This window comes from Balearica regulorum, chromosome 1 (genome assembly GCF_011004875.1).
Source record: "Balearica regulorum gibbericeps isolate bBalReg1 chromosome 1, bBalReg1.pri, whole genome shotgun sequence".
In the NCBI taxonomy this organism is placed as follows: Eukaryota; Metazoa; Chordata; class Aves; order Gruiformes; family Gruidae; genus Balearica; species Balearica regulorum.
This window is the reverse complement of record NC_046184.1, coordinates 62,318,156-62,345,981: the sequence shown is the minus strand read 5'-3', so window position 1 is coordinate 62,345,981 and position 27,826 is coordinate 62,318,156. Positions and strand designations below refer to the sequence as shown.

Below are 27,826 nucleotides of genomic sequence, written 5' to 3'. Positions count from 1 at the left end.
AACACAAATAATACATTTCACCTATGCTCACCTGTAATGAATAGGGATATTTCGACAGAACATAGGGCAAGTTCAAACAGCAGTGAGCAGCTGGAGGCGTCCCATGAAAGAAATCTGTCGCACAAGCTACCGCACAGCAGCAAGAAGAAGGTGGGGCCTGGCTAATTCATATCTGTTAACTGAAAGCTGAATGCAGTGGAAATTCCATCAGTATGACAGGAAGAAGCAGCCCGAAATTTTTAAAAGGTGACTGTAATCTCACTTTCTGCTGTCCCAGTTCTTAATTGGTTGCATGTGTCCAGCATAAATAGGGACAAACAAATATTTTAAAATTTCACTACTGCTAATAAGGATGGCTATGATGCTGCAAGGACCTGTTACGCTAGCTGAACATTTTGGTATCACTTCACTTGCAAAAGCATGCAGAAAGGATACTGAAGACAGGAGTTGTCTCTGTCTTTGACTCTTTCCTCTTTTACTTCATTTCTGGGCCTTGTATGGGAGGGGCAAGAAACATATGCTTCTAGAAAGGAGAATGTCTTTGATTTTCCTGTGAAAAGCTGGAAGTAAAAGGTTGTAAACAGAAAAAACCCACACAATGTTTGGCATACTTGAAGTAAATCCCCCTGTCACCTTAAGAGAAATAATACTTCTGAAAATGATCATTCTGATTATACCATTAGATTCACTGTTAGTGGAAACTAGTTTATTCAGCAAATACACTCAGAGACAACATTTTCTAACAGTACGTAATTGCATTTCTTTCTTATATGATAGTGATGGTCAGGAAAGTTAATACAGAGATAGGTGTTCTTTCTGTCTGGAATTTCAAAGTATTGAACTGTGTTAACTGAGCGAGATTGCCAGACTGAGATTGCTGGATACAAAATTTCTTAAAAAAACACTTTTAAAAATTCATTTCACACCAAACACTGTGTTAAAATAGGGTACATTTTATTTTAAGGGAAGTAACCAAGTATCAGATGTATGCTAACCGATTTTACAAAAGCTCTTGTATTTGCAAGCTAAAAATCAAACACAAATGTTTCAAGTTTTACTTGTTCCTTTTTTATGTTCTCCAAGTGAATAAATACCAGTACAAAGAGTAAATACCTTTGTTTTACTAGAGAAGAGACATTATGCTGTAAAGTTTCATACTGAAGGCAAATGCTTATTTTACATTTCAGTTACCCAGAAGAAAATTTTATGATCTCCTCCGACTGCACATAATGGAAGAGTTCTGTGCCATGTCAAACCAGATCCTACAGCTGCAGTGCCAGTAAGAATGGGCTTTAAAAAGAAAAAAAAGAGAGAACACTATCAATACAACTTACCGTAGAAATTATTTCTGTACCACATATTCCAAGTTGCATAGACCAATAAGCACCATAGATGTAGTACTCCTTAACAAATACAGTAAAAATATAGCAGATATCCAACTGAAAAATCTGATTATCTGCTACTTAATTTCAGTAGTTAGTTACTACATTTAAGTAAGAATCAGCACAATATTCCATGATAACAAATTATTTCAACTATTTTCATTATTATTTCAAAGGCATTCTTTCAAGCTTAGAAACCTTTTTTTTAATGAAAGCACGTCCCGTTATTTAAGCGTATATAGTATACTATATAGTTACTGTATAGTAACTAGTATAGTTAGAGGTAATATTTTTACTGTAAGCATTACAAATGTATACTAACTCCAGCAAAGCCAAAATATTTCCTATGCTTTATGTTCATTCTATCTGGATATATTTTCATTAATGATTTACAATATAATTAGTTCAAACCTGTAAAATACACAACAAACTGTTTTTAGTCTCTTTAGAATTAGAAATACTGAAAAAATTATTAAGTAACAGGTGAAACGTGTTTTTCTTCGCCATAGTACCAATACAGCAAAGCATATAAGGGAAAGCAAAATAAAACATATAGATCAATCAGTTTTTAAAATAGTGGGATGTGTGGTGTGATTTTTTTTTCCCTTAGCATGGATGACACAAACCAAAATAAAATAGGTAGACCAAGCAGCATTTCTGGATGGTTTGGGATAGTTTTTAATTGTAGTTTTTAACTATTTATGAGCCTGATTTGAAGAGAACAGATGTAATTCCAGACAAAAGCTGAACTCAAAAATTTACCTGGGGATGTCCTAAATGATGAACAAGCAGCTGAGTAGTTGTCTTTCCTGGGTATCCACTGGTTGCAAACAGATTTTCATTCACTCGGGACCACCTATGAATAAAACGAACATACTTTTCAAATGTCCCTATCAGACTATCAGAAGTGCACACAAAGTGGGGTTCCCTCGCTTGTGGTTAACCATGTGAAGCTGTCAGATATTCCACAAACACCAGAGAAATAAATTCAGAGAAACAGCTTGTAAATGACTCACCACCTGCAGCCCCGTAAGAATGTTGTAAAACCGAAAAAAATCATGGGAATGTTACACATATATACTAAATGTATGTCATTCACAAATTGCACAAAGTTTATAGACCAGGTTCCCCTACACATCATTTAAGTGAGAGACAACCAGATCCCCAACTCACAACTGCTTGCATATACATAGATTTATATAGACAAAACCCACAGAATAGAGACAACACTTGTACCTGAATAATCTGGCTCGATCAACATGGACGGGTCTCTTATCCTGTGGATAACTAAAACAGATATTCAGAGTAAAAAAACCTGTTCTGCAACAACTACAGCTCATACTGTAAGCACCAAAAGCATGTATCATTTAAACAGAGAAGGGAACACATTGTCTACTCTCTGTGAATAAGCTGAGGGAAAACCAGACCATTCCTGCAGCTTGCATCTCAATTTGGGATAGGAAAACTGAAGGAGTTATTCAGTTTATTATGGTTCAATAATTATGTATTTATGATGGAATGAAATTTTAACAAACACATAGAACTTACAGTGAGAGGTAAACAGTAATGAGGTGCTGTCTCAAATGGACAACGTTATTTTTAACCGATAAATATCGATAGATAAAGATGAAGCAAAGAATACCAGGGAATGATCTCTATTGATTTCATAATTCCTAATGAATGTTCATTTATTTACTGAATAGGTGATATAATACATATTAGCAAAGTAGCCACATCTCTTCATCTACTGCTTAAGAAGAAAACAAAGGAAGCTCTCATGTATAAAAATACCTGGAGCGACTGATATCCCAGATTAGCCAATCACTTCCAGCAACTGCTCCAATTTTGAGAGTATTTTTTAAACACCAGTCTGCTGACATCAGTGGCGTTTGTTCACACTCTAGGGAGAGAATGGCCTGCTGTGTAATTAGATCATAGAATCGTATTGTTCCATTCCTCTCTGCTACCATCAGCTGTTAAGAGAAATTAATAGAACATTGTAAACTTAGCACATAATCAATCTTAATAGTTTTATCAGTACTGTTTAATATCTTCATCAATGACATAGTGGGATTGAGTGCACCCTGAGCAAGTTTGAAGAGGACACCAAACTGAGTGGTGGAGTTGACATGGCTGAGGGAGGGGATGCCATCTAGAGGGACCTGGACAAGCTCGAGAAGTGGGCCCATGTGAACATGAGGTGCAACAAGGCCAAGTGAAAGGTCCTGCACACGGGTCAGCGCAATCCCAAGCACTAATACAGGCTGGGCAGAGGATGGATTGAGAGCAGCCCTGAGGAGAAGGACCTGGAGGTGTTGGTGGACAAGAAGCTAAACATGATCTGGCAATGTGCACTTATAGCCCAGAATGACAACTGTATGCTGGGCTGCATCAAAAGCAGAGTGACCAGCAGGCCCGAGGGAGGTGATCTCTGCCCTTATACACCGCTCTCCTGAGACCCCACCTGCAGTACTGTGTTCAGCTCTGGGGTCCTTAGCACAGGAAAGACCTGGACCTGTTGGAGCGAGTCCAGAGGAGGGCCACGAAGATGACCAGAGGGCTGCAGCACCTCTCCTGGGAGGACAGGCTGACAGAATTGGGGTTTTTCAGCTTGGAGAAGAGAAGGCTCCGGGGAGACCTTACTGTGGCCTTTCAATACTTAAAGGGGGCTCATTGCAGGGGGGTTGGACTAGATGACCTTTAAAGGTCCCTTCCAACCCAAACCATTCTATGATTCTACTCTATAGCAAACCTAGCATACTTTCAAGCAAATATTAATATTAAAATAGGTACAATTTTTGACTTTGTAACATTCTCCTGAACACACTTCCACCAATAAATAAAAAGTACTTTAATCTATACTACTGACACATTGTTAGACATAGTGATTAAATGATTTTATCTCTCATATATATATCTTTCAATATCTGTGTATATAATTTTGGCACCAGTGTTTAACCACAGATGCACTGTGCTTTTAGAATTGTAAAGCAAAAAGTTATTCTTTCAAAATTAAAAAGTTCCTGTTCTGACTACAAGGAACTGACAGACATAGTGCTCTACAAGGAAACAACAGTATTGATCAGTGTAACTGCAGAATCTGGATTCAGGCTTACTGAACTTATATACCATCTCTTGCTTCATCCTGTAACAGTTTGCAACAGATTTTACCTAAACTTTTTCTATTGAAGTAATACATTCAAGTAGTTGTTTATTAAGCATTGTAGAAAGAGCTTTCTGATTAAATGATGAAAAAAGCTTTTCTCCATGATGAGATGATGGTTCTCAGATAGTCATGAACAATAATTAAGGAAGGCAAAGAAGCATTAAAAACAATACTCCAATGACATACAAGTTTGGAAGGAGCAAGCTGTCACCAAAACATGCTCTTCTGCAAACTAAAGGACATGGTGCAGTAAGCATTTTGATGTGCAATAAGCTTTTCAGTAACCATCAGTCTGTCAAGTTTTACTAGCTTTTTGAAGGGTTTTTTTCTTTAAAAAAATAAATAAATCCTGTGCCTACTCTTTGATAAGGGTCAAAGAAAAGACAAGCTAATATGTAAGATTGGTGTAATATTGCAATCTTTTTTGGCTAATCTAGTAATTTTGTTGTGCTAACAAAGTTGCCCAGTAGCAAAGAGTAGCAAACACATTCAATTGTGATACCACCTGAATCAACAGTTTACCCAGTTTTCTTAGTAAGGACCGGATATTGATACTGGTGTACAGTGTAGTAAGAATAGAAATTCTTCTTCCCTATTGCTATGTAAATATTTTGATACCTTATTTGACTGCTTTTCTCTGTTTTAAGTGTGTGTTTATATGGTAATCTGAACAACTATTTGTAGCTGCTTAAGGCAGTTATTGATTGGCACAACACAAATAATAAATCCAAGACTGCAAGGACTAAACCATTAATGAAGCTGAATATTTTGGTATGTATCAGCTGATTAATCCTCCCCCAGTATAATAAACAGATAAGTATAAAATCATGGCTTATTGATTTGTTTTGATTTCTCAGCACATATTTCATATATTCCAAGCAAGAACAACAACAAAAGAAATCCCTTGCTAACTTCAAACAGATCCTTTTCAAAACTTGGCATGCTTTCTAAGAGTCTATGTTATTGGTGAACCATGTTACCATGACTGAGAAACACTTGAACTTTTCTCTGGTAACTGTAAGTTAATATGCAATCAGCAGAATAGTTATCAACAACAATTGATGTATGTAGTCAAGAAGGAATATTTCTGATGGGAGGAGCAAGGGACTGAGGCTAAAATGACGAGAATGAGAATTCATTTCCAGTGACTTCACATTAGCAGATCCAATCAATATGCAGTTACAATGTACGCTAGCTCCCCAAACTTCAATCTTACTACAGCGTCAAAAATTCATAGTTTAGATAAGTCCACCCTCCTGTTATTTTAAAGGTAGCGAGGATGAAGAGCTGGAAAACACAACCTTAAAAGCCTCCTCAGGATGCCAGCAAACACTCATTCCAGGAGAACGTAAAACAAAATGGGCCTTCTCATTTCCTTCCAAATCCCAGACCCTAAAGAAAAAAGAAAAAAAGAAAAATAAAGGCAAAGTATTAAGCTATTTATTGCCATTTGACTGCAAATACATTAACTTTCAGTACCTCAATACATTCACAAAGGAAGTGACCAAATGAAATAGTGTTTATGCTTTATCACTTCAAGAAGTCAGTAAAAGCAGTCAGTCCTGAAGATAATGCATTTTAACATTGTTAAAGAGCGATATCCAAATAATTTGACAAGTTTAGTTGTCTAGACATGAAATCTAGATAGTACATTCCCACTTTATTTGTAAATGAACACTACAGCCTTTGTACTATACCAAAAATAACAGTGAGACAACACAAAGCAGGAAGGTCAGTGTTGATCTAGCTGATACAAGCAACCTAGAGTGAAGTACCAAGCATCTTAAATCATCGACATTACCATGTAAAGGATAAGACCATGCACTAAAGTATTTTGCTTGTCTAATATATGAATTTCCATTTTTTTCCTGGTAAGACAAGAATAAGTAATAGAAATGCAAGAAACTAAAAATGAAGCTAAGGCAAACAAAAGGATCTATGGCAGAGGTAACACTAGCCCATAAAGGGTCTTGGCAAGCTTTCAACAAATAAATCACATGTGCCAGTATAATATTTTCCTTTAGAAGCACCAACAGTACATATCAAGCAGTTGAAAATAAAATAAAAAAATCATCAACACTATTTGGTCAATATGGATTGACAGGGAAGCATATGCTGAAACACCAAAACTAGGTTAGGTGATGAGTGAGTTTTCTTTGGATGCATTTGATGTGAGTGTTAATGAGCCACGAAGCTACTTCATTTATGAAATGCAACAAACCCAAAACCGACCTATTTTACCTCAGAGCCACTGCTGAACTGCCTCTTCTCCTACAAAGTCAGTAGCTCAGTTGTAAGACAAAGACATCACAGTTGTGAACATCAGTCTGAACCACAAGGCTGCATACTATTTATATGCATTTTCACACCAAAACATACACATACATCCTTCCTCCCTGACATGCAAAACCTTAGAAACAGCCAATTTTTTAAGTAGTGTTCTGCTCAGTCTTTTGAGTTAGATGAGTGGCTACATACTATTATTGTTTATTCTAGAGGATTTTTGCTGACTTCCTCCAGACTTTTTCAGTTTATATCTCACCAGGGTGCTTAGAGCCTTATATTTAAGAGATTTCAAAAAACTCTTAAATAATACATCATAAGTCTAGACAAAATATATGGGAATAAAGTAAATATATTTAATGAACAATGTTGTTTTCTTATGCCAAACCACAACAGATCAAATATTTGTTTTCCCTGTAGAAAACACAGGGTCTCTAATCTTGAAGGATCAGTGTCCTTATTAAAAAAAAGTCAAAACAAAAACCTGACAACCGTTTAAAAAATGAAATATCTACTTGATTAGGTAATTTAGAAACATACAATACTTTCTTCTACTGCCAAAAATTTTGCCTTGTAGATTTGTCCAAGTCAAATCAACACTTTCCATGTGTATTTACTGTGCAGGGAGAAAATTATGATATAACAGAAGATGGTGAATCATTCTGGCCAGAGAAGCATGCCATCATGTTTCCTTCCCTGAAGTGAGTGAGGTTATTAGGTGTTGAGACAGAAATTTATGTTTTCTACCTCCCTAACTTTGTTATTTATAAAATGCCAAACTTGTATCTCTTACTCTGTAGGAATGGTAAGATTGTTAGTGACAAACAGTATAGGAGGGGGGAAAAAAGGGATAAATGCCCCTTTTGTATTTTCTTTTCTTTATTGATAACAAAGATGGCATCGCTTAGTTTTGGAAAAAAAAAACCCCAGGCAATACATATCAAAACAGATCCTTGTCTGAACACATCAAGTCCATGCTGGTATGGAAGTTTACAATTACATATGTGTTCAATTAACTCTTTTCAATATTTCTTTGTGACTAACCCAAGTAAAAAATGTGCAAAGACCAAAAATTTAGCCAAACTGAATTTCAGTTACTCAATTACTCAGTAATCATAACCAAATCAGCTACAGATGCTAAAAAAACTCTCTAGTTTTGTCCACATTCCTATCATGTAAATCAATCCAAAAAGACTGAGCATTTTGTCTCCCATTCAAAGCCCTTGAAACTTTACTAATATTACCATGATTTTATACCAAACTAGCATCTACTTTTCTCCAAACATCCTTATTTTTTGTAACCCTGCAATGTGTCACTCTCTTACTTCTCCTACTCCCCCCACCAACCATTGTTGCATAGACTCGTTATTGGGCTTGTGGTATTTTTTTTCTATTTAAAAAAAGCTTCCACAATAAATTTAAAGGAGAAAAGTTTGAATAATCACAGCTGAAATAAGGGCCAAAGTTTGAATAATGGAAAGCCTCAAAAATAATACATAATCTGCTCAGTAAATTCATTATTTTTTAAAGTAACTAAGGACTGAGAAATTATATGCTGCAGTCCTCACAAAATTTAAACTAACACAAAATATGGATAGTTGCAAATGCTGTTAAAGAAAACTCTTGAGATATTAGTACATTTCTCCTGTCACTCACATCCTATGATTAAACAAACAAATGACAACTGCAGTAATCTCAAAGCACAAAGATATTCAAACTAGGTTGGAACAACTGTATTATATGTTGTATGTGTGAATATGGATAATGACGTGCTGCATATGTGCAGTAATTTTATCACACAATGGACTTTTAATAAAGTTGGCACAGTATTCATTAGAACATCTGAAAACCTGTCCTGTGGCAATGGAGATGATCCTTATTTTATATACTAACTTGCTGAATAATTCTAGCTAGAGAGCAAACCCAAATCTTAACTGAATAAAAAACATCATTTGCAATAGTAAAAGAACAAAACCATATTGCAACCTTCAGGCATTTCTCAAATCCCCAGAAGATGGAAGTAAAAAAGGGATTTCAATATAAGATTTTCCACGATTTTAGTGAATGGCTGGGGGCTAGAACAAACCTTGACATCTGATACCATTCCCAACCCCAAAGCATGATCAACTATATTTGAACGATTACGCACAGATTACTGTCTGACCTAATCTTAAAAATGCCCAACATAGGTTTTTTTTAATAAATAATATCTAACTTAAATACTCCTCCATCAGACATATTCCATGTTTGAGGAAAATCCTATCACCCCTGAAAAGGCTAGAGGACTATGGACAAGGGACAGATTCCTGTTACCAAGATCACACAACAAAGGTAACAAGCAAAGTTGTTCCTTATGGAGCACAAGGAGTGAGGACAGGAAGATCTCAGAAAAGGAAAATGGAAGTGCAGAGTTTAGTTAACACTGTGGAGAACACAACCAACACTGGCCTCGTCACAGGTCTTCTGCCAACTCCATATGGAGGTGGTTATCAAAGACCTGAAGAGGTTACTAGGTAGGACATGAAAGAACAGAAGGCTGAATTGGAACTGTAGAAATCCCCTCTAGCTGTTCAGAAGAAAAGTGTAATATTAAAGATAACTTCTAGTAATTTATTTTATTTTACTGACAAAAGAAAGAACTTAAGTTTTTATGAATCAGGTAATACATTGCCCAACTAACAGTTCACTACTGCAGAATTAGGTAGCAGAACTCCCTATTCAGCACAGCGTGTGAAACAAGCCACAAAAATGGTTGCATGGGGAGAAAGGGGAAATTCATGTGTGCTGCCGAGCACTAGTTTACCAGGCACAGCCCTCTTACACTATCTCCTGACTCAGCATACAGGTTCCCAAATTTGTGCCTGTAGAACATTTCCTTCATTTATTTTTGATCCATGAAATAAAAGCCTTTTCATAGAGTAAATGTGTAAATACTCTTTCAGAAAATTGACCCATGTTCTCCATTTTCTTTTAGTGGTCAAAGGAAATGTCAATGTTATTAAAGAATTAGTAATTAGAATCTTTGGGATTTTGGCATTAAAGTCCGTGTTGCATCTAGCTTCTTGTAGTATCTACTCAAATATGCAAGCATTCATCTATTTTTCACTGGTAACTGTGGGATGTAATTCTGTTATTGGTAGAGGTAGGAGAGGCAGGGGAGCTGCCCATGTACTATGTCAAGTGTCTCAACTGACTGTTCTTTCCTAATAAGCATTTCAGAACATTCACACTCAGAAAGAAGTCCAAGAAATACACACTACCGCTACTACTGAAATACCCTAAAGTTATCTAAAGCAAAGCCAGAGACTAAGCAGTATTCTTGAAAAAATGTGAAGCTTCAGTTGTATCCTTTCAACCAAAAAAATATTAGATGTTAGAGTTATCAGCTTATTGCTTCCAATGTAGACATAAAGCTAAATGCTTCTGTGGGATGGCTGTTAACTGAGAAACTGAACTACAATTCTGCCAATTAATTTCTAAAATACAAGATAACTGCTAAACATATCTGATGCAATGATTTCTATTTAGAACAATTTATAGGCTAGACTATGTTCTAGGACTGTGTGACCCTTAACGTAAGTCATAATGTGTCACACAGGAAATAACTACTATTTCATCTGCATATTTTGAAGAGTTCCTAACTAAAGGCTTATTCATCCACACTTATGACCAGACTGAAATCAAGTTCCAAATATTTGATTTGGAAAGTGATTTTTTTAATTATTTTTTTTTTTTAAGCTGACTGGATACTCTAACAGGACACCAGTTAATACTCACATTGTGATTGTGAAGTACAACAGAAGTTAATACTTGCATCGTGGCTGTAAAGTATAACAGAAATTGTGTATGACTACGTTTGGGGCACATACAGGGATGTACACAAAAAGCGTGCAAAGACTAGACTTTTAAAAATAATCCAAGACTCTCCTTTATTTTCATCAACTATAATGCGTAAGTAGCTTGATAATTGTAATCAGCATACTTCAGAAAGGATAAATATTTTGGTATGACATTTCTTATATGAAGATACACTGTGGAATTTTATCACAACAGATGAAGATAGAACAACAGGAAATAAGATACATCTTTTAAAAATTTTGGCAAAAAATCCCTAATTGAGTACAATAGGAATGGGAAGATAGAAATAAAATATAATTTTGGAGGCAGGAATAAGTAAGAATGGCAACTTTTCAATATAGCCAAAGACTGAAATATTTATTGAATTAACAAGGTAAGACTCAAGTGAAACAAGCACTGCCAACAGATTAAAGAGCATGAGACAAAAAAAACCAAACAAGAATTACCATTGGTTTTCCTTCATATTGTCTAGAGAAAGACCTACACAAAATAACTAAGGCATAAGAGTATCATGTAAACAAATACACTACAGATTAAAAAACTCTAAAAATGGATGCAACACTACAATAAATTTTGAGACTCTAGTTAATTTTGTTTCCAGTGATATCAAACCTTTCCCCTGAATCTCCATCCAGGGAGCAAAACTAACCTTCTGATGGACTGGCATTTGTGGTATGTGCCACATAGAACACTGAATTTGAAAGTGACTGATAAAAAAAGTTCAAAGTCCTTCTCTATGAAGCAACATGAGCCACAGTATACGTAACTGAACAGAACTCAGAAAGGAATTGAAGGGCAAGTACATTCACAGATAAAGTGGAAGGTAAGTCAACTGTACATTCTTTTCTATTATACACACAAGAAGACAGGAAGATGATGTAATTTAAGGAATAATAAAAAAAAAAAACAGAGACGAAGGGAGAGGGATGGATGACTCCTTTTCAGCTTCTTAATATATAAACCCATGCAGCACTTGATGACCATAAGAAACTGCCATGCTGCCATTATTAAGGGCCTGACACTGTCCGCAATCTTTCAGTTCAATATTAGGATGGAGTATGAGGTGGTTATCGATCAGACTGAATTAACTTTTTAACAGTCAGAGGTTACTATTTACCATGCATATGAGACTAGCAGGTTTTACCAGAATGGTATTTTGCATTAAATACTTCAAGAAACATCAGATAGTGTCAAAAACTACCAACAGTAGAGGGGTGCCTGTTAAGATCATGCTGTTTTCCAAACATTTCCTATGTTCTTTTTGCAGAGGCTTCATTAAGTATCAGAAAAAAATTATTCGTACATCTCAATCCCTGCAGCCTCCTATATTATGTTTCCAAATCATAATGAAAAAGCCAGCTTTTTTTCTTTTCTTTTTTTTCTTTTTTTTTCTTAAGAATGGTGCAAAGGAAGTTGCACAAACAGTTCTCATTAGGAAAGTGGAACGCATGTGTTCCTACACATAATGCAAAGAACTGTATATTGCTTTATAATTTTATGGAATTAAATGAAATATTCCTTAAAGCTACGATAAAAGTTAGTTTCTCATTTATTAAACATGCTCTTTTATGATATCAAGAAATGGACTAGGAAACCACACATAAATATTATATAGAATTTTGAAACTGATATGTGAAAGGTAGATCATGAAGAAAAAACAACTAGATTTGAAGGAAAACAATTAGATTAAATCCAAGAGGTAATTTATCTTTCTGCCATGACCAATTTGGCTTTCAGCAGAAACATATAAATACCCTATATTTGATTTTTTAAAATGTATACAAAAAATATTTTTACTTCAATTGTACTCAATGTTAGCACACGACTTATACATAAAACTGATTCAAATTTTTGTTTAATATAACAGCAGTTATTTTAGCTATTTCCTCTGCCAGTCTTTTACCATTTTCTTTAAATTTTGCAATCAAACTTTAAAAATAATTTTTTCTTTTTTTTAAGAAAGACTAAAGCAATTATGAAATGCATAAAGAAGTGAAATATAGGAAACTATCCTGCAAGTTCCTGAATATTAGTTTACTATATATTATAGTATAAAATAAGCCGAATTTGAAAATTACAATAGCCTGCCAAAGACAAAAATTAACTATATGCTCGTGAACAGCTTCATCCATCTTGTAACACAGCCATCCTTGGGACAAAACAAAGGAAGTAATATACGATATTTAGGAACCAGGATTTGAATTTTTCAATCAACTTTGCATATGCAATTTTATTTACAGGAATTTTGATCTTTAATATAAATACAGTTTGTGAGTAACTGCAACATGGTAGGTTTTAAGAGCCTTCCAAAGGTGTCTTCCTTCAGAAAAGCAATTCTTTTTAAGGTTCTATTAGTTTTGAGATTCTCAGTGCAGAGAAACATGAGATTCTTAAAGCATACAGCATATTTACATACCAACACCTCTTCACTTGTCTATGAATGCACACAACACTTTTATTCACAACTACATAACATAGATGGCTACTGCAATTATTTTTATGCAAGAGTATTTTTAATTCAGCTCTACTTCACAGCTGGGAAAAAGTCGTGTGTTGTGAGACCAACAAGGCCAACAAAGACTATGTGCAAGAAACAAGAACTCCTGAATGACACAGCAGCAATTTAAAGGTAGGAAGACTGAATATATCACCACAGCCTCTTCAACCAGTATCTGACTGTCTTTCAACCCAAATGATGGAACCCAGATCTCAGATATCACTGTTGCAGCAGCTTCTGGCAAGATTGTTCAGTGCACGAAAACTGAAAATTTGGGTTGAGATTTCTGCTAAACTTACTACTGAGTAAAAACCAGGGAAGATCTGGTTTGTATATATTCAGTACATACTGAGATACTGTATTAATACATTATTAAGATTTAAAAGCAGAACTGTAACAGAAAAATACCCAAATACTCAAAACTTCATGTTTTTGTACTAATTGTTCTAGAACTTTATTCCAAAGATATTAACAGATGATGTATCCTGAGAACAATTTCAGGCTAGAAACTCAGTACAGACAGAAGAATTATTCCTCTTCTTACATTACCGCTGAAGCAAATTACACAGTAAGTAAGGAATGATTTTAGTAAGTCCCAGGGAATGCATTTTCCATTAGTTTTGAAAGTGTAACCTTTAAATTCAATAAAAAATGTCTTCATGCTCCACATGCATCAATGGAAAAAATAAGAACTCAAGTAGCCAAAAAAAATCCTACTTATTTCCCATGGCTTTTAACCAAAGGCTTTATGGTTTACTGCATAAAATGTCTTTCAGAGTTACTAAGTTGAAATCTTGATAGTACACATTAATTATATCATTTTTATTTCCTTTTAATTTAATATCAATTAGACTACTGGTTTTAAAATAGTTCTCTTTCATTCCATGAACACTGAGCATTTCATAAAATAAACAAAAAAAGGCCACACATTCAAATAGCTCTTTGCTGAATAAGCCAAATATTAGTTTAGATTTGATGAAGAAATCAAGGATAGGAAATAAATCAGAACAAGCTACGAATAAGTCATACATTTCTACTATTCATTCCTAATGATTTTGTTGGGAATATGGACAGGTTATCTATGGAAAATCTGCCTACTGGTCAAAGTAGTATTTCTGTGTTCCCTAGGGGTTAAAATCATAGGCTTTTTAGATTTTCAATTTATGTAAGACAGAGTAGCTCAACTAAAGCTACTAAACTCTGATTTATACCAGTGGATGATCTACCCTTTAGAAAATCTTATACACAGAGTAATCATTCTAAGAGCTATTCCCTTTTCTCTTAGCTGGTAGCAGATGGCTTAAGTGAAAACTGCCTTTTCCTCCCACCCCGGGTACTACCTGGTCTTTTATATAGGAATTGATATGGTGGTAACTTCAAAGAGCAAATACATTATTTATATAATCAGAGAAAAAAACTAAACCAGCTCCTTAACCGAGACAAATTTTGAATTATCACAGCCATTACAAGTCAAAGATGATGCTTTCTCAAGTTTCTTGCTGCTACTGCAATGACTTGCAAAGCCTGCATAACTGCCCTCCTGACCTCTCCAACTTAGAGCTGCATTGGAGGGATAAGAATAGCAGCTTGATAGACTTATGTGCACTACTAGAAGAGGGGGATGAGGGACGTCTTAACAAGGAAAAACTTCTGTACTACAAAACCTTAACCAGCGTTTTTCAAAGTATTTAACTGTGTTTCCCTTTTACTTCCAGTTACAATTAACTAAATACATGGGTTAGAAGCAGCTATAATCACGGTATTATGAGCTGCCAGTACCACTCTATTAGTATGGTACTGTCCTTAAGCTATGTATAAGGCTAATAAATTTGGGTAAGCGGACAAGTTCACATGGTTGGTTTTAAACTTGACTCATCTGATGACATGTACATCATGGTTTATACTGGTTTTAAACTTGACTCATCTGATGACAGAATGGATAGAGAGGGTCTGTACAGTTCAGTGCTGAGCTATGCATGTCTTCTCTGTCCTATTCTCATGCCGTTTATTCCTGTCCCAGCAGGTGAAATTACAGCATGTGTAATTCCAAGACAGAACAGTTTTCTTCACATTGTATCCAGTTAGTTCAAAATGTTGCTTTGAAAAAAAAAAAACACCCAACCTACAAGTCACAACAAAAAAACAGTCCACAACCTAGTTAACGAGACTAGTCCACTTGTCTTGTTAGTGGACTATGAAGGCCCACTAAAAATAACTAAGTGCTTATTTATTTAAGCAAGCATATAAAGCATACACGCACAGAAAAAGCAACACTACTATTTCAGTAAGGTTTTGAACAAAATGCATACCTGCAGGTGTGATCATCACTTACACTTGCAACTTCTTGACCTTCTTTGGGAGCAAACACCAGATCATTAATGTAATCTGAGTGGCCATCAAACGTCTGTCAACCAGAAAAAAGAAACACTTTTACCTTAGACCTGACTGTGCCATCAGTCCCCAATGTATTTAATAGACCCAAAGTATTTATCATACTGTAGGTGAAAAGACCCTCCCACTATTCCTTGTAGTTACCACAGAGCTCAGCTTGATACTCTTCCTTTCAACCACTGAATTTTGAAGGTAGAAGATAATAAATCTCAGAAAGAAAGAGGAAAATTAGCAGGAAGTAAATGTATGTGTGATCTACATATCTTAAAGAACTCTTATTACTGGTAACTCTTATCTCTGAATCGTAATTCTTATTAGGGGTTCCTGCAAGTAGCAAGAGCTTTCTTTTCCTGAATGAGCAGTAAACCAGCCATTTGTCTAGTATATGCCCTTTTCCAAGCAGCCAGCACACAAATTACCTAAAAGGATATGTCCACTAAAGGTAGTAGACCAAAGGGCTACCTTTAGAAAAAACAGTGAAAAAACTCTCAGTGAAAGAAGACAATGCACGCTGAACGCTAAGAAAACCAACACGAGGAACAACAGTACAACCAAAACCAAGAAAGCCATACAACACCTTAGCAATTAAGCACAATTTCTATTAAGCATTTGAGAAGAGACACAGTGCTTTGTGCTCTCTGCTTTATATGCTGTTGTGCTGAAGAAGAAAGAAAATGGGGTATAATGTCCACTCTTCTTTAACTATGAATTAATGGATCATCCATTCTCAAACAATAGGATGTGAGCACTCATGGTGTAAATGTACATGTGAACTGTCACTCAAAAGCAAACATTTACAGTTGTATCAGAAAGCATGAAGTAATTTCAAAGGGAAAGTTACTATTCTCGCCTGAAGCTTCCTAATCATGGCATTTTTATTTCAAAGTATTGAGAATAATTTATCTATAACAAAAACCAACTTAGCAGCATAGCTTTTCTGAATAAAAGCAAAATGCCAGTTTCAGAAAAATTAGAAGTTATATAATATTTCGAAGGCTTTTCAGCTATCTCGGCCATAATATCAAGACATTTTTTTCTCGATTCTATTACATGTTTTGTATTTACCTACAGACATCAGTAATCTTTTGAGGTTTACAGTATCCTCAAAAACCTAAGTGAAAGAACTTTCACACATTTAGCATTACACAAGCATACAAAACTCATCTGATTTAGGGTCTAGTCAAAGTTTAAAGTACATTCAAGTTCATTCACATGGCGGCTAGGTATGAATAAATCATCTCTGGTGTCATTAGAAAATCTGTAGCTAGTTAAGGTATCAGTTTGGTCCATCTGAGGATTTACATGTATTTTCTCTCATTAACTACATCTCTGGTCTTTTTGACAGAAATCTCACTTAAAATTTTAAGTCAGGCAAATGTCCATGTGTAGATGTTGTATCTGTTATTGGTCTATCCTCTTCAGTCACACTGATTAAGTCTCAAGGCTGCTCTTGTTTTGTCCAGCAAGGTATCATAAAAAGCAGACAAAAATATTCTCTGGATAATAACATGACATGGTGAGATTGCAGAGGAAAACAAGGTCAAATGAAAACAACCAGTTCCACGGTTTTCTGAAAGGAAAACACACTATCTGTTCTCTGTAGCTATTCTGAAGAGCAAATGCAGAACTGATCAAAAAAAAAAAAAAAGTATCTCAAGCATGCACAATAACTAAATCCCCCTCTCTAAAAATTTTATGAATGCCTCATCAATTCAATATAGAAACATTTTCAGCAGTCAAGTTAATTTTTTTCCAATAGCTCATAATTTTATTAAAACCTAGTGGATTATACTAGAACGAATACATCCTAAGATGATGCTAAGCTATTTAGACAGAAATGCCAAGTCTTTTGAAAATGTTCAGCATTCTGAATTCAAATATCCTGCCTCATTTTACTTCCACAGTTCTGATGAAATATGCTTTTTATTAAACAAAATTTGAAGCAGGAGAAGGAAGCCACAATTCATTTCCAAATGAAAACCTCAAAAAAAGAAAAAGATTTCATGAAGATCCACCAGTCATATTTTACCTTTTGTTTGTTGTTCTGGGCTTGATCCAACCCATAAATTTTGGATTAGTTGTGTTGACAAAGTAATGGAAAAGTCAGTATGCTTCAAGTTCCTTGTTGATAATTACATCAAGACCGTTTTTCCACTGGGAAAACAGAGTAAGATTACCCCGTCTATCCCTCCAGAAGCAACACACACTAATTGTTTACTACAAAAGACAAAATTTTCAGAGATTACATTTTGATTGTAATCACATACTTCCTTCAGCTTTGTTTGCACATTTTGTACCTCTCCTGAAAATCCCATGTGTAAAATGTGCATCATACAATGGATCAAAGTCTTCCCTGTGTTGTTCCTGAGTTCAACTTCAGGCTATGAAATAGCTTTCCTGAGGTATCAATTCACTGTTATTAAGAAACCACTGTATCAAACTTTATTGAAAGCCAGCTCAGCATAGCTCATCAAGTACTTGTGAACATCTGAGATTTTGCAAATACTTTAAATCAGAGCTAAGTATTACTTTTTTCTTGACAAGAAGTATATAGTGCAATGATCATCCAGGTATAAGAAACGAAGATGACTACCCAGGGATAGTATTTTCCACACTTTTTGTCAGAAAAAAACCCCAGAAGATAGTCTCCAAGACACCTTTTAACCAATACAAACACACTAGTCCACATTCTTCCTGTTCATTAATGAGTTCCTCACTATTAGGTAAAAATATGTATTTTTAGCTGTTTTCTGATTATTTTCAACATTAGACCAAGCCTGGCCCAGTAACAACATGCATTTTTACTTTTTCCTCAGTCTCAGTACATCCTTAATGAAGTTCTTAGACTGTTACTTCCAGTGATAGAGCTGGCATAAACAAAGCTAATAGCCTTACTGTTAAATTCAAGCCAGCACTTCTCATTTGTATTGCATAAGCACCAAACGATCTTCAGTCTTCTGTAGTGTCAAAAACGAAGAGGCATCCATGATATCTTCAGCTGACAAAAATCAAATTCTATGATCCTTCTGTCTACATTAGACACCAAGGAGCTTATTCATATCAACTGGAGTTGAATAATTAAGGCACTGTAATTACTTCTTTCCTTCTGGGGCAAAATAACTTCTATACTCCTAGTACTTACAGTGGTGGCTGTTCAGCCTAAATACCACACTCTAGTGTCCAACACCTGCTGTATTAATACTCTGTGGTCTCTATACTCACTACCTATCACAAAAAAATTATTCTAAGGTGTTATGCAATGAACATACTTTTGCCGTAGAAGTTTATAACTGCAAGTTAGAGCGTTTAGTGTAGAAAGAAGTCCTAAGGGTAGATGAATCAGTTCTCCAACGAACATTTTTTGTATGAAAAATAATTGCTATCGTAATGGAAATATAAATGTGGCATTTCAAATTTATTTCTAGGCATCCAGTCAAAGCTACTGTGTAATAAAACTCCCCTAAATTAGAAGTGCATGTTTTAAAGTGTCATTTGTGTTGGTCAGATACCAGAAAAAAAAATCTTGTCTTGTCAGAACTGGGAAAACAATAACCCATCACAGAACTTCTATTCTGAAAAAACAGCACTCAGCAGACTGTGCTACTGAGTTGCCCTCTTTGCTTCTCTGGTTGTAATATGTATTGATAATAAGCTAGAAAAGAATTATCTCATTGGGTATATTCAAAACTATTGTTATTTTAAAAGTGTGTTGCTTGTAATCTCATTCTAATTCAGTAATAAACAGCTTACTAGAATTCTTCATTAGAATAAACTCGCTTTTTTGAACTCATATGTTAAAAGTTTAAGTTCATGAATTATCAAAGGTGTGCTTGTGTGAAGTTGTTATACTGATTGTTGCTCTGGAGCAATATGGCAGATCCCATTGGTAATTCCCAGTGTTAAGTCTGGGCTGTATCCCACATCAATGTGGAGAGTCTGAAAGCTGGTGTAGACATGAAGTCTACTCTGGAAGGTATGGAAGAGTAATTTTGCTAAGGACCAGAAGATGTAGGGACAGGACGAGGTATGTAAGTTATGAACTATCACAGCTGTCACATTCAATTTTTGGCAAAAAACACATAAAAATGTTGATCATTAATTAACCCCCAATAAAAGTAATTAACAGCTTTCATATTTATTAAACATGTGGAAAAAACCACTCATACATGACTTGAACCAGTGTTCACTGAAGTCAAGAGACTTCTCATTGATTTTAGCAGACAGTCCAGCAGGTCCCTTATTAATCCAAAATAAATTTAAAAATTTGAATTTAGATGCTGAATTTAGCTGAATAAAGCCTGTAGTACCAGGTTCATCCATATATTTGATTATTTCCACTTATTAACTATCCATCATCTATGCTGTTATCAACGATTCCATCCATTCTCTTCCTTCTGCGTGCTTATGAACAATTCTATAAATTTCTCAAATTGCAATAGGCATACATAATTAATAAGGAACTTTAAATTCTGCTAAAAAGTTAAAAGATTTAATTCACAAGTTAACATTAAAGCCTGTTGTCTGCAATATCATAAAACTGGCAGATATTATATAGATAACTTTAATAAGGAATGACGGACATCAACTCACAAGCAAACAGCATTAAGAACTTTTAGAAATATTTTGTCAGAAGTGCCACCCAAGTTGATTCTAACTATGTCAGTTATCCCACTGCCTGGGTGATACAGCCATATAAGATCACGAAACATGAAAGAAGGAAATTAAGGGTATGTGTATGTATGAAGTAACATAAAAAGTATTTTCTTTAAAGAAAAGATGTACTGTTTTTTAGTAACGTCCATCTTTATGTCTTATGCCATGCCTTTATTCATTCCATTATCAGTATGGCCACATAAGTGACATCTGCAATTCACTTAGTTTCTGTAAGACAAATATCATTGTCTTAGTAATACAAATTACCAAACCATAAATTAAAGTCTATTATTTTCTCCTTTATACTAAATATACAACTCTCACTAAAAGATGCATTATCATACTCCAAAGCACTAAAAAAGAAGGAACCCTCTCCCCCGATTTTTTAGTATTAATTAGCCTTGCTTATTTTTGCTGAGACCTCAACAAAACAAATCCAAACTGGTTAGCACAAACATCTAATTAATATTAGTACCTGGTTATTATTTCAAAGGCAGAATTTTGGAGAATATGTACACATCCAAATGACACAGGAGTTGACATGTCTTGCAAACAAAAGAAATCTCCAGAAAACCAATCTTCAGTTTATAAAGTGAAGACAGTGTTTAGACCTAACTTCTTTTATATCACTGGTTTAAAACCACTACCATCTACACTGAAAGAAGAGGAAGTGAAATTGTATTTGAAGTAGATATTTCCTGTGTTTCTATCTTAGAAATTAAGAAGTGCCTACGGACATGTTTAGTGTACCTGTCTGCCATTATGTAGTAAATTCAGTATTCTTTCTTTAAATTTTCTACTGTTTCAAAGAGCTGAATTGCAACTTCCAGTTCCCCATGAAAGAGAAAGTACTAAATTTGCTTTTCTTATAGACGAGTTCAATAACCAATACCACATAAAATTTTACAGGTCTGTATATGAAAGAACCTTATCCAACGTGGTACTTGAAACCCACCTGTAGAACATACTGTTTCTGAGTATATCTTAGATGACCCATAAGCTTCTACTTGCTTTTCAATTTGGTTAAATTGTTACATAAATACTTTTAAATCAAAAGATCATATAGCTGATAATTACAGTTATTCCTACTTGAAAGACAGAAAGGTATATACTATACAATGATTTTCCCTAAAGATGATGGATGTAGGATCTGTCACAGTGCAGTGTTCTGTATCATACAGTACAGTAAGGAAATTGGGACAGAAGGGCAGTTAAAGATTAGACTTCGCTAAAGACTAAGTAATTTTTTAAAAATCAGCTTAGCTGCCCTTACCTTAAATTCATTCTTGTCCTGCAGGTCTGAAGTAAATAGCCTTAATTTCTTATCAGAAGCCGCAGTGCAAAACCTATACTCAACAGACAAAGAAAACCCCTTCAGTCAATTAACACTGCAATAGTTAATCTTTTATCATTTTCCCTTCAGTTTAAACCTGCAAAGTGACATGGAAAGGAAAATTCAGATTTTGAAAAAAACCAAAAGCTTCTATCTTAACTTTTCTGCTTTGGCAACACCGTTATAATTGGAATTTACCTACAAAATAATGTATATCAAGTGCCAGGAATACTTTTTCATGGAAAGAAATGCAAAACATTTTACAAAGCTAAATCTGAATCAACAATCAATTACCTGAAATATCTCTCATAACTGCTGTGTTGGCTTTGCATGGCAAGGTTTTGGTAGCGGGGAGGGGGTCTACAGGGGTGGCTTCTGTGAGAAGCTGCTAGAAGCTTCCCCTGTGTCTGACAGAGCCAATGCCAGCCGGCTCCAAGATGGACCTGCCGCTGGCCAAGGCCAAGCCAATCAGCGCCTCTGTGATAACATATTTAAGAAGGAAAGAAAACAGTTAGAGAGAGTGCTTTTGCAGCCAGAGAGAGGAGTGAGAAGATGTAAGAAACTCTGCAGACACCAAGGTCAGTGCAGAAGGAGGGGCAGGAGGTGCTCCAGGCGCTGGAGCAGAGATCCCCCTGCAGCCCGTGGTGAAGACCATGGTGAAGCAGGCTGTCCCCCTGCAGCCCATGGAGGGAGGATGAGGGGGTGTAGCGATTCCACCTGCAGCCCGTGGAGGACCCCACACCGGAGCAGGTGGAGGCACCTGAAGGAGGCTGTGGCCCCGTGGGAAGCCCGTGCTGGAGCAAGCTCCTGGCAGGACCTGTGGATCCGTGGAGAGAGGAGCCCACGCCAGAGCAGGTTTGCTGACAGGACTTGTGACCCCGTGGGGGAACCACACTGGAGCAGTTTGTTCCTGAAGGTCTGCACCCCTTGGGAGAGACTCACGCTGGAGAAGTTCGTGAAGGACTGTAGCCCATGGGAGAGACTCACGTTGGAGAAGTTCGTGAAGGACTGTCTCCTGTGAGAGGGACTCCATGCTGGAGCAGGGGAACGATGAGAGGAGTCCTCCCCCTGAGGATGAAGAAGCGGCAGAAACACCGCGTGATGAACTGACCATAACCCCCACTCCCCGTCCCCCTGTGCCGCTGAGGGGGGGCGGAGGTTGAAGCTGGGAGTGAAGTTGAGCTCGGGAAGATGGGAGGGGTGGGGGGAGGTGTTTTAAGATTTGATTTTATTTCTCATTCCTCTACTCTGTTTTGCTTAGTAATAAATAAGATGAATTTCCTCTCTAAGTTCGGTCTGTTTTGCTCGTGATGATAATTAGAGAATGATCTCTGCCTGTCCTTCTCTCGACCCACAAGCTTTCTGTTTTACCTTTTCTCCCCTGTCTAATGAAGGAGGGGAGTGATAGAGCGGCTCTGGTGGGCACCTGGCCCTCAGTCAGGGTCAACCCACCACAACTGCCATTGAGACTTCCCTTGTGTGCAGAGCACAAAGAAGAACCCTCATTATCAGTGTTTTGAAATACCAAAACCACAAATTCATAAACCAATTTCTAAAATATTTTAAACAAAAGACTGTACAAAAATGCAGCAGTAAGCAACCATCATAATTTTGAAGAGGCTTAGAAGCTATTGAGAACATTTTAATTCTTAAGTGCATATTTAATAAACTATCTATCTAGATTTACACCCCAAAAGGTCTCACAAATAGCATCTGACCTACTCCTAAACATAACCCATACTATGCAGACCATTATAAATAGCTCTAAGAAGCAGGCCATTACAATAGTCTCATCCTTAGCAGAGTTCTTAAAATAATTCCTTCTTCACACATGTACAAAGAAAGAACTAACTACATTTTAGGTCCATTAAAATAATGAATAAGGAAAAAAGAAATATTTAGTGTTAGTTCACTGGGCGTGAGAGGCAAGGGGCACGAGAAGAAGAACACTTACCAAAAAAAACCAAACTAAAAAAGAACAACTAAGAATGAAAACGTTCTTCTACTGAAGTGTTCAGAGGCTTGGTCAGTGACTTCTAAGGAGTTAGATTTCACCCATAGCTTTAAACTTAGTCCAATATTAAGGAATTAGGGAAAACAGGTAAGAGAGAAGGATTCATTTTACTCATTTACTATAAATACCTTATCTGGGGAGGTAAAGCATCAAGTCTAGTTTCTGGACTCCATGCTATGGCATCAACTCGGATTCCATGATGAAACGTTCTTAGTGTCTTATACTGCATGCCTTCCACTTCCGCATCCTCCTCCTATAGAAATACTGTAGTTAGCTAATCCAGAACAATGTCCTTATGACTTCTAACAGTTCAGATCAATATGAAATTGAAAGGCTTTCAAAATTACATGTATCTGGGATCTTTTTAGATTGTAACACCCTCAAAGTTGAAACCTGGAATATAAAGAATTGACTTGAAATATGCGAGTACTTAAAAATACATTAAATGATTGCACTCTAAAGCCAGAGGCCAATGCAGAGCATAAAAATCAGAACTGAGCTACAAAGATGCTGACCCCATTCTTTGTACAAGTAATACCTTCACAGATACAACTATGGCCACTTATAACAGCATGGTAAGTAAGTACACACTGCAATGAGAAGAAACAACAGAAATAAAAGCTTAAATAACATGCTTGCTATCTTCTCTCCAAGTTGTTTTTCTGTGGAAAAATGCTAGCACTTCCAGAACAACATTCTTCAAACAGCAGGAGCTAGAAAGGTACCCTCTGTCATCTAACTTGACCAAAATTACTAACTTGTCTTTTCTTCCCAGTGGTAAGCACACTGGACGGTGGGAAAGATGAAACAAGTTTTGGGGTTTGGACTCAGTCAACCAGTTGACCTCTAAAAAAGTTTAAAAAATTTCCAAAACATCTAATGGAGCACCTCAAAGGATATTTCTACAAAATTTTCTCTAAGTCACAATCCTGCTTTAATGTAAACAACCTCTCTGTATGCCCTCTGCATAATGTAGAGGCTAGGAAGAAACTAGCTGAGAAAGCATGAAATTATCCAGAGTTTTTCAATGCTTCTTGCAGCAAGGAGCAAGAATAGCATTTTCTTCCCCTACTTCGAAATACTCAATGACTCCACATGTGAAAGGGAAGGGACGATATGAAAATTATAGAAAAGCTACCTTGTACCAGTGGTTGTCAAAACTTTAATTGGTTTCTTTTCAAGGCCTACATCAGAAACAAGATAGAGGGCAATACAGATGACAATAGGGTTTTGTGGTTAGTACTAGGTGCTCTTCAGAAAATTTTGAACAGTAAGACTTTGGGAAATAACAATAATAAAAAGACCAGTTATGCTGTTATTCATATGAGATATGAATATATAAATATAATAAGAAATATAAAAGTATAAAAATAATACTGTATAATAGAGAAGTGAGTTGAAGAAGAAAAGTGTAAAAGTAGGTTCCAAAGATAACAGTTGTCTCTTATTGACTTTCAAGCATCTAGGAAAAAAAAAACCCTAATTAAAAATATCTTATACAATATAAAAATATACAGTACACAGTATTTTACATTTTAAAAATTTTCATAATGACTAAATAATTTCAAGATGACATATTTTACTGTTTCTAATAGTCCGTGAGAGAGCGCCAATAAAAACAAGTGGAAGAAAAAAAAAGGTAATTATTTCTACAGTGTCTTTCTTAAAAGAAGTATCTATAAAATTAACACACACACTTTAGATGTAAAGTTGAAAGTAGTTGTAATCTTTGCTGGTTTGCAAGCTACCTGAAAGCTTTAGAAGATAATTTAATCTAAATAGTAAACATACATAGAACAAAATATAACCATGCAAAAAAGGAGCCAATTACCCTGTGATGATAAAGAACAATGTACAGCAAATATTAAGTCATATATCTGCAAAGTTGCAAGCTTAAGTTCTCAAATAGCAGTCACCAACATTAGCAAGAGATACTAAGATGAGATTGCTCTTCCAGGAGAGCACTCCTGTTTTCTTTGCAGTCTATTCAGGGAGTGCAGTGATAGGATGAGAGGTAATGGTTTTAAATTGAAAGAGGGTAGGTTTAGATTAGATATTAGGAAGAAATTCTTTACTGTGAACAGCATGAGGCACTGAAACAGGTTGCCCAGAGAAGCTGTGGATGCCCCATCCCTGGAAGTGTTCAAGGCCAGTTTGGATGGGGCTTTGGGCAACCTGATCTAGTGGAGGGTGTCCCTGCCCATGGCAGGGGGGGTTGGAACAGGATGATCTTTGAGGTCCCTTCCAACCCAAACCATTCTATGATTCTATTCGAAAGGAACTTTATGCCAACAGGATGTGTATTTTATATTTATACTTATATATTCAAGAACAAATATCCCAGACTTGGTAAGGTAATAAACAAGTAAAACCACCCCCTGATTACATGGAGGTGATCAAAGTCTTTGTGCAGTAGAGGTGCTGGCAAAGTAAGTTTCAGAAAGCAACTAATAAAATCAATAGTTACACAAACTAACCTGAAATCTGCACGTCCCAACAACTACGTAATTATTGCCACCATATGCAATGAGGGAACATGCATCTCCACTATCAAATGGATTGAATTTTACCACGTGCACATAATCTTCACAATCCACAGTGTAAGCAGTGTTCCTAGTAGAATCTTGCTTCATTTTCAGTGGACTAAATCAAGGTATCATGGATGTGATGTCTTGTCCAGGATGAAAATCTACATTCCTACATAGAAAGTTTTAAAAAGGATGCAGAAAAAATGTAAAAGGTATTTGTAGCACAACAAATCAAAATTTCCTGTAACATCATATTTAAGAACACAAAAGCTCCACTTAAGCTCATTAGTTTTATATGTAGCATGTAGTTTCATCAATCAAAAGATTAACTAACTTAACGTATATTCAAAACTGTCTCTACGGATTTCAGCAATAACTGTAAATTTTGTGCTACTGTTGCCAACCCAACACCAAGACAAGAAATTTAGTAACTCTACACACCAAAAAAGTGGCATAGAGAATTTTAAAATTTTCAACTAAATGACAAGAAATTCCACATTACTACCTTCAAATCCTCTTTACTTGTGTACCTCTTTAAAGACTATGTGTCTTAACTAAAAGCAGAGTTGATCAAGGCTGCAAAACTGAAAATGAGAATATTGTCACACATAATATTCAAACATGATTTCATGTCTTAAGCCACCCCAGCTGCAGACAGAGCACCAATAGCTCTGTGTACCAAAGAACTTGTACCTTACTGTATTCAACCAATTTTCAAGAAAATCAGGTTCCTGTGCTAGAACACAAGCGGCTGAGACACACAACTGATTTCAGAATCACGCCTTTTAGTCCCAGTGCAGACTGGACACTAGTTTAAGCCTTCTTGGCAAAGCAGACCTTTAATTACATACCACGTGGAAAAAGAGCTTTAAATCTCAAGACCTTTGACAGATTTTGCTGTGTTAACGATGTGAAGGTTTCAGCATCCAAGTCTGAATATTTTGCTTGGGAGCCACCCAGGTTTGACACAGGCATCACTGAGATGCAAAGAGGCTCTCCATAGTTGCAATGTTTATTTATTAATTAATACGACAAACCACCACATTAACATAAATAATTTAGCCCTACAACTTGTATAGCTATGATCCTAAGGCCAAATGCAAATTTTAACTCTATCCGTAGCTTTCTTCCTTTAAGGCTTCCCACCAACACAGGCCACCAGACTAGCTTTAAGTGAAAATACCAACAACGCTATTAGCTTCATTCCTTTAGGAAACACAATTCGGGCAACTGAGCCGTGTGGCTGCCCGTTACCTTCCCCCCCCCCCCCCCGCCCCCAACCTCCTACTCCCTCCTTTTCCCTTCAGGGCCCAGCTGCTACTCCCGAGTGAGGCTGCCAGAGGCTGTACCGGTCCCACCGCACTACCGGTCCTCAGGCAAGGGCGAGGACCATGGCCCATCCGCACAGCGGCTAGGCCGGCCCGGCTCCTGGGTCTGACCGGGCGAAGCTCCGAGTTCCCCTGCACCCCGGGACAGGACACCCCCCTACCCGCGCCTCACACGCACCTCTGCAGCCCCAAATCACCCACCGGCACCACCTCTCCCGCCAAGAGCTAGCAGCACCTCCCACCCCAGCAGCTGCAACCCTCTGCTTCCGGGTCAACGGCTCCCACTCTCTAATTGGGCAGCTGCGGAGGATTTAAATTTAAACCGCCAGTGAGGACAATTATGCGTTCCAACCGACTCGCTGTGCGAGTGGTTCTGTTCTCCCGGTCACGCAG

At 36.5% G+C, this 27,826-nt stretch overlaps 2 protein-coding genes across 5 annotated transcripts in view; one reads left to right on the top strand and one right to left on the bottom strand.

The window, feature by feature from the left end:
• Positions 1–684: 684 nt before the first annotated feature.
• On the bottom strand, positions 685–27,701 carry NUP37 (nucleoporin 37). Of its 2 annotated transcripts, none has more exons than XM_075754827.1 (10): positions 27,635–27,701; positions 26,055–26,274; positions 23,706–23,830; positions 21,504–21,576; positions 15,496–15,590; positions 5,850–5,940; positions 3,174–3,355; positions 2,619–2,669; positions 2,145–2,238; positions 685–1,290 (listed from the first exon to the last, which is right to left on the bottom strand). In XM_075754827.1, exons 2-10 carry the CDS (start codon positions 26,208–26,210, stop codon positions 1,177–1,179), a joined length of 981 nt encoding a protein of 326 aa, XP_075610942.1. In that variant the 5' UTR covers positions 26,211–26,274; positions 27,635–27,701; the 3' UTR covers positions 685–1,176. The 2 variants fall into 2 exon arrangements, with proteins under 2 accessions (XP_075610942.1, XP_075610932.1); XM_075754817.1 differs by having other exon boundaries at positions 27,612–27,686.
• The window catches only part of PARPBP (PARP1 binding protein), a 54,760-nt gene continuing 54,572 nt past the window's right edge, over positions 27,639–27,826 (top strand). For 2 of the 3 annotated variants that reach the window (XM_075754775.1, XM_075754806.1), the window contains exon 1: positions 27,712–27,826. The gene's annotated coding sequence lies outside the window, so the exon portion shown is untranslated. The other variant, XM_075754796.1, reaches the window with a different exon arrangement.